At 42.7% G+C, this 8,229-nt stretch overlaps 1 protein-coding gene across 2 annotated transcripts; it reads left to right on the top strand.

Moving 5' to 3' along the window:
• The first annotated feature begins 219 nt into the window (after positions 1 to 219).
• LOC113409046 (olfactory receptor 10A7-like) lies at positions 220 to 3,727 on the top strand. 2 transcript variants are annotated; one of them, XM_026662606.1, is made up of 2 exons: positions 220 to 227; positions 2,782 to 3,727. In XM_026662606.1, the coding sequence occupies exons 1-2, from the start codon at positions 220 to 222 to the stop codon at positions 3,725 to 3,727; spliced, it is 954 nt and encodes a 317-aa protein (XP_026518391.1). The 2 variants fall into 2 exon arrangements, with proteins under 2 accessions (XP_026518391.1, XP_026518390.1); XM_026662605.1 differs by lacking the exon at positions 220 to 227 and having other exon boundaries at positions 2,756 to 3,727.
• The last annotated feature ends 4,502 nt before the right edge of the window (positions 3,728 to 8,229 follow it).

The following is an 8,229-nucleotide window of genomic DNA, read 5'->3' as shown; positions in this document are numbered from 1 at the left end:
AGCATCAGGCAGGCATGGAATTTGCCTCCCCCCACATGCGGGCCCTCCATTGGCCTGATGGAGTTGCCCCCCCCAAATATAGACATCAAACTACGCCTATGCAGTGACAGATATTATTATTCCCCAAATCCAAGCTGTCAAGGCTGTGGTCTCTGCAGCCTCTGTATTCATGCAGCCTTTACTGGTGTCTTTAGAATGGAGCAGCTTGAGAGCCAAACAATGGGACTGTATTGATGGTTGGTGGATGCATGAAATGAACTGTTTGTCTGTCTGTCGCTCTGTATATATATATGACCCCCATCTCTATAGCTTGATTAATTATATATTTGATTTTCTGCAGAGGTGTATGCTCTCACATGTATAGGGAATATTCAGGGGAAGTTCTATGCTTAGACCAGGGTGACTTATGAGATCTGGAATCTCTTCCTGCCCCGCACACATTAGCTGTTCAACCTTGGAAGAGAATCATGTCTTGCCGCTCTGTGGCTCAGTTTCCCCATCTGCAGAAATGAGGTAAATACTGACCTGTCTCAGCCAGTGGTAGTGAGGCTGACACAACTGATGTTAGTTGTTTAGAGGTCCTCAGATGCAAGGTGCTATATAAATGATAGGTGACAGACTGTGATACCTTCATATTGAATGGGACCTTGTTCTGTAAATTATCACAATGGTTTCTGTGGAATTGCTCCTGGAACAATTGAAATGATAATCAGTAAGTCTAGCATAACGGGCTCAAAGAATTGGCTTATTAATTATTATTATTTATTTATTACAAATAAGAATAAGAGCAATGCCTTACCTCTTTTTCAGAGCTGGTCAAAAAATGGAATTTCTGTCCTGCAAGAAATACATAGTTTTCAAAATTTGTTTTAATTCCAAATATGGCCCAAAAGTCAAAATCTCAAACTTTTTCATGAAACAAAATATTGTGAAATATTGCATATCAATAAGGAAAAAATGTTTTTTTTAATAAGGTTGAAACATTTCATTTGAACTTTATCATTTTATTATATTATCTTTCATTTGGACTTTATTATTATATTATATTATATTATATTATATTATATTATATTATATTAACAAAACAAAATATTTCAACCTTATCAATTTCCCATGGAAAATTTTGAAAAAATCAATGCATTCCAGCTAAACATTTAGATTTTGTTGAATTCGCATTTTCTTATGGGGAAAACATTTATCTAAAATTTTTAAACCAGCTCTACTTTTTGTTACATTTTTCTACATGCCTATATACAGTTGTTACATTTCCTTGTAGACCTATAGTCACATACTCCTGGTCTCTGGTAATGTCTTCATACTTTAGATTCACCGAGCAGGGCAGAAAACTCTGTGCTGATTAGATGGAATTCTAGGGGTAAAATGCTGGTGCAAATCAGAGTAGCTCCATTTACTTCAAAGCAGCTTTGCTGATCTGCACCACTTGGGGATCTGCATAGTATACCATTTAGAACACAGTGTAGTCAATCTGTTCCTTATGAATTACCAAGTCAGAAACTGGTTTCAGAGTGGTAGCCGTGTTAGTCTGTATCAGCAAAAAAACCCGAGGCGTACTTGTGGCACCTTAGAGACTAACAAATTTATTTGGGCATTAGCTTTCGTGGGCTAAAACCCACTTCATCAGATGCAGGCAGTGGAAAATACAGTAGGAAGATATACAGGCAAGTCGCATCTTAGGTGCATTTAACATGCACGAATTCAGCTTTGCGCGGTCGGCAAAAACGGGAAAAAAAGAAAAACAACAATATAAAAACTGCATTTGTAGTGCGGGAGATTCTGCCTGCCATTGAACTCAATGAGTGTTTCACTATACGTGGTTTTCCCTTTACACGCTAACCGCGGAATGGAACCCCCGCGTAAGATGAGACTTGCCTGTATATACACGGAGAACATGAAAAAATGGGTGTTGCCATATCAGTATCATGGCAACACCCATTTTTTCATGTTCTCTGTGTATATATATCTTCCTACCATATTTTCCACTGCATGCATCCAATGAAGTGGGTTTTAGCCCATGAAAGCTTATGCCCAAACAAATTTGTTAGTCTCTCAGGTGCCACAAGTACAAACTGTGCATCCTTATTGGAGCAGGAGGGAAGGTGGGATGGTTAAAGGAATGTGAAAGGGGATAGAATTTAAACAAGTAACTTGGGTCCAAGTGAAATCTATCCATTGGTCTACTGGTCTATTTATTTATTGGTCTATCTGTATTTCTATTGGTCTGCCTGTGTATCTGTCTGTCTTTCTATTGGTCTATCTGTGAGTCTATCTGTCTAACTGAGGGGTCCTTTCCAGGCAGTCCTGACTGCTCACACAGAAATTATGAACTTTTGGGGGTGATTCTTTTCCTTGAGACATTTTCTCCTGTTTTCTGGCCATATCTAGAGTATGAAAATGCCAATTAACCCACACAGGGATTTTGGAAGGAGCCTCAGTGAGATTTGAACTGAGTGACACGAAGAGAGAATATGCCAGTATGGCTTTTGGGGAAGATTTTCAAAGGCACATGTGGCAGTCAGGCTCCCAGACACTTTAAAGTATTTAGGTGCCTAACTCCCCTAGAAATCACTGGGAAGTAGCCACTCACATACCTTTGGGGAGGTTGGCCACAACTCCTATTTAATGTTCATGGGAATTGGGTCCATAAATTCCATATGTGCCTTTGAACATCCCCCTCTTAGTTCCTGCAGTGGGTCATTCCTTCACATGTTATCTAGATATTTATTGTCCCCCACAGATGAAATATGCAGAAGAATCAAGAAGGGGGAACCTCACTGTGGTGACTGAATTCATTTTACTGGGACTGTCCAACCACCGCGAGCTGGAAGTGCCTCTGTTCTCCATTTATCTGTTATTTTATGCCATTACCCTGACTGGGAACATCCTTCTCATCACAATCACCATGGACCCAGCCCTTCACACCCCCATGTATTTCTTTCTCCGGGTCTTATCCTTCCTGGAGATCTGCTATACTTCAGTCACTGTCCCCAAGATGCTGGTGAACTTCCTCTCAGAGGACAAGAGCATTTCCTACATGGGCTGCTTTGTACAAATGTATTTCCTGCTCTTTCTTGGGGCCTCCGAGTGCTTCCTTCTGGCTGCCATGGCGTATGACCGCTATGTGGCCATATGCAACCCACTGAGATACAGGCTCATCATGAACAGGATGGTGTGCCTTTCTTTGGCAGTTCTCTCATGGTTCAGTGGTAATGTGGTGTCCCTAGTACAAACAGTCTGGGTTTTCACCTTGCCATTTTGTGGATCCAATAAGATTAACTATTTTTTCTGTGACATTCCCCCATTGATTAAGCTTTCTTGCATTGACACCTCTCAGTATGAAATGCAGTTGTTTACAGCTGCTATACTGGTCATCTTCACTCCATTTACTCTCATCCTTGTGTCCTACATCTTTATTATCTCCACCATTTTAAAGATGGCATCGGCTGAAGGCAGACACAAAGCCTTCTCCACCTGCTCCTCACACCTCATTGTGGTGACATTGTATTATGGGTGCAGCAGTCTGATCTATTTAAGACCCAACTCCATTAACTTACCAGACAGCAACAAAGTGCTATCTCTGATATACACAACTGTCACCCCCACCTTGAACCCCTTTATCTACAGCCTGAGGAACAAGGAGGTAAAAGAGGCTCTGAGGAGAATATTGGGGGACATGATAAAGAGAAAAATATTTTCTCATAGAAAGTAATTTGGGTACACCTCTTTTTTCTGATGTCAGTTATACAACTGTGCAAATCTGGAGTAGCTCCTTTGAAGTCAATGGCATTCAATGCTATGGTTGAACTAGTGTCCAAAAACTGCAAAAAAGAAACACATAAAATGTTAATGTTCTGTCCAATTTTTGTGTGCATTGGAATTAGAAATTTTGGCCAAAAAGCATCATCAAAGTTTCAGAAATAATTATCATCTCCATAGCTGATTGAAACACTGAAAAAATCACAAAAAATCATCTGCATTTAATATAAACAGGCTTTCATTGTTTTCATTTCAACTCAAAATTGCAATGAAGAATGTTGTTGAAATATCTAATTTTGGAAAATAATGTTAATGTTCTCTATGTAAAATCATTGTATTGGAGACCACATGTGTATATGATTGTCTTCTAGATACCAGTATTTATTGGGAAGGTCTTGCATGGGAAGGGGTTATGGACAGCATCACTTCTAGGTTCATTGCACCATTAAGATTAATGTTGACCAAATGCTATTAATTTAATCATGAAAGTTTGGTTGACTGTGGTAAGGTGAGCTGGTGGTTCAGTCATTCCGTCCTATATGTGAGGAAAGTTCCTCTGAATTTTCATTCATCCCTGCCTTGTTTGGACAAAGTTTGAAAGAAACCGTGGAATATGATGGCATGAATCTTCATGGCCTTGCAACTTCTGTAGTCGATTACACTTCTGCAAAGCAATTACAGAGCTGATGTAAAATGCTACCAGAGCAGAATAACAGTGCCTGATTCTTCTCGGACGGACACCAGAGTAAATCAGAAGCTACTGTACTAACATCAGAGGCATAAGTCAGAGGAGAAATAGGTCCTGAGCATTTATATTCTCATTCAGAAGTGTGAATGATTGCACAAGTTGCAAGGCAGTGGACATTCATAGTTCCCTCCCCTTCCTAGAATTTGTCCATATAAAGTAGGCCAGAGGACTGGTTGTTCTCCAATTTCTCCACTCCAGGTACACTACAAAAAAGAATTTTTCTCCACAGACTCTTCGGCCAACTCCTGAGTCTCTCAATCCTATTAGGGAATCATAGAATCATAGAATATCAGGTTTGGAAAAGACCTCAGGAGGTCATCTAGTCCAACCCCCTGCTCAAGCAGGACCAACCCCCAACTAAATCATCCTAGTAAGGGCTTTGTCAAGCCTGACCTTAAAAACCTCTAAGGAAGGAGATTCTACCACCTCCCTAGGTAACCCATTCCAGTGCTTCACCACCCTCCTAGTGAAATAGTGTTTCCTAATATCCAACCTAAACCTCCCCCCACTGCAACTTGAGACCATTACTCCTTATTCTGTCATCTGGTAACACTGAGAACAGTCTAGATCCATCCTCTTTGGAACCCCCTTTCAGGTAGTTGAAAGCAGCTATCAAATCCCCTCTCATTCTTCTCTTCTGCAGACTAAATAATCCCAGTTCCCTCAGCCTCTCCTCTTAAGTCATGTGCTCCACCCTCTAATCATTATTTTGCCCTCCGCTGAACTCTTTCCAATTTTTCCACATCCTTCTTGTAGTGTGGGGTGCAAAACTGGACCTCATACTCCATATGAGGCCTCAACAATGCCAAATAGAGGGGAATGCTCACGTATCTCGATCTGCTGGCAGTGTTCCTACTTATACAGCCCAAAATGCCATTATTCTTCTTGGCAACAAGGGCACACTGTCGACTCATATCCAGCTTCTCGTCCACTGTAACCCCTAGGTCCTTTTCTGCAGAACTGCTGCCTAGCCAGTTGGTCCCTCGTCTGTAGCAGTGCATGGGATTCTTCCATCCTAAATGCAGGACTCTGCACTTGTTCTTAGTTGAACCTCATCAGATTTCTTTTGGCCCAATCCTCTAATTTGTCTAGGTCCCTCTGTACCCTCCAGCATATCTACCATTCCTCCCAATTTAGTGTCATCTGCAAACTTGCTGAGGGTGCAATCCACACCATTCTTCAGATCATTAACGAAGATATTGAACAAAACCGGCCCCAGGGCTGACCCTTGGGGCACTCTGCTTGATACCAGCTGCCAACTAGACATGGAGCCATTGATCAATACCCTTTGAGCCCAATGATCTAGCCAGCTTTCTATCCATCTTATAGTCCATTCATCCAATCCATACTTTTTTAACTTGCTGGCAAGAATACTGTGGGAGACTGTATCAAAAGCTTTGCTAAAGTCTACAGCTTTCTCCTCATCCACAGAGCCAGTTATTTTGTCATAGAAAGCAATTAGGTTAGTCAGGCATGACTGGCCCTTGGTGAATCCATGCTGACTGTTCCTGATCACTTTCCTCTCCTCTAAGTGCTTCAGAACAGATTCCTTGAGGACCTGCTCCATGATTTTCCAGGTACTGGTGTGAGGCTGACTGGACTGTAGTTCCCCGGATCCTCCTCCTTCTTTTTTTTAAAGATGGGCACTACATTAGCCTTTTTCCAGTCTTCCGGGACTTCCCCCGATTGCCATGAATTTTAAAAGATAATGGCCAATGGCTTTTGAATCACATTCAGCAACTCCTTTAGCACCCTCGGATGCAGCGCATCCAGCCCCATGGACTTGTGCTCATCCAGCTTTTCTAAACAGTCTTGAGCCACTTCTTTCTCCACAGAGGGCTGGTCACTTCCTTCCCATACTGTGCTGCCCAGTGCAGCAGTCTGGGAGCTGACCTTGTTCGTGAAGACAGAGGCAAAAAAAAGCATTGAGTACATAAGCTTTTTCCACATCCTCTGTCACTAGGTTGCCTCCCCCATTCAGTAAGGGGCCCACATGTTCCTTGACCTTCTTCTTGTTGCTAACATACCTGAAGAAACCCTTCTTATTACTTTTAACATCCGTTGCTAGCTGCAACTCCTAGTGTGATTTAGCCTTCCTGATTTCACTCCTGCATGCCTGAGCAATATTTTCATACTCCTCCCTGGTCATTTGTCCAATCTTCCACTTCTTGTAAGCTTTTTTGTGTTTAACATCAGCAAGGATTTCACTGTTTAGCCGAGCTGGTCGCCTGCCATATTTACTATTCTTTCTACACATTGGGTTGGTTTGTTCCTGCAACCTCAATAAGGATTCTTTAAAATACAGTCAGCTCTCCTAGACTCCTTTCCCCTTCATGTTATTCTCTCAGGGGATCCTGCCCATCAGTTCCCTGAGAGAGTCAAAGTCTGCTTTTCTGAAGTCCAGGGTCTGTATTCTGCTGCTCTCCTTTCTTCCTTGTGTCAGGATCCTGAACTCGACCATCTCATGGTCACTGCCTCCCAGGTACCCATTCACTTTTGCTTCCCCTACGAATTCTTCACTGTTCGTGAGCAGCAGGTCAAGAAGATCTCTGCCCCTAGTTGGTTCCTCCAGCACTTGCTCCAGGAAATTGTCCCTTACACAGTCCAAAAACTTCCTGGATTGTCTGTGCACTGCTGTATTGCTCTCCCAGCAGATATTGGGGTGATTGAAGTCCCCCATAAGAACCAGGGCCTGTGATCTAGTAACTTTTGTTAGTTGCCTGAAGAAAGTCTCGTCCACCTCATCCTCCTGGTCTGGTGGTCTATAGTAGACTCCCACCATGACATCACCCTTGTTGCTCACACTTCTAAACTTAATGCAGAGATTCTCAGGTTTTTCTGCAGTTTCATACCGGAGCTCTGAGAAGTCATACTGCTCTCTTACATACAATGCAACTCCCCCACCTGTCCTTCCTGAACAGTTTAGAGCCATCCATGACAGTACTCCAGTCATGTGAGCTATCCCACCAAGTCTCTGTTATTCCAATCACATCATAATTCCTTGACTGTGCCAGGACTTCTTGTTCTCCCTGCTTGTTTCCCAGGCTTCTTGAATTTGTGTATAGTCACTTAAGATAACTTGCTGATCGTCCTGCTTTCTCAGTATGAGGCAGGAGTCCTCCCCCTTGCGCATTCCTGCTCATGCTTCTTACTGGTATTCCACTTACCTCAGGGCTTTGGTTTTCTTCCCCCGGTGAACCTAATTTAAAGCCCTCCTCACTAGGTTAGCCAGCCTGCTTGCGAAGATGCTCTTCCCTCTTTTCGTTAGGTGGAGCCTGTCTCTGCCTAGCAGTCCTTTTTCTTGGAACATCATCCCATTCTTTGGTCAAAGAATCCAAAGCCTTCTCTCCAACACCAGCTGCATAGCCATTAATTGACATACATGATTCGACGGTCTCTACCAGTGCCTTTTCCTTCCACAGGGAGGATAGACGAGAACACCATTTGTGCCTCAGACTGCTTTATCTTTCTTCCCAGATCGATGTAGTCTTCAGTGATCTACTCAAGGTCATTCTTGGCAGTATCATTGGTGCCCACATGGAGAAGCAGGAAGGGATAGCGATCCAAGGGCTTGATGAGTCTGGGCAGTCTCTCTGTCACATTGTGAATCCTAGCTCCTGGCAAGGAGCACATTTCGTGGTTTTCCTGGTCAGGAAGGAACCAAAGCCCAATGAAGTCAATGGAGAGACTCCCATTGAAGTCAGTGA

Source organism: Terrapene carolina, unplaced genomic scaffold (genome assembly GCF_002925995.2).
Source record: "Terrapene carolina triunguis isolate 2854851 unplaced genomic scaffold, T_m_triunguis-2.0 Scaffold28723, whole genome shotgun sequence".
NCBI lineage: Eukaryota > Metazoa > Chordata > Testudines > Emydidae > Terrapene > Terrapene triunguis.
This window is presented reverse-complemented; position numbering and strand designations above follow the sequence as displayed.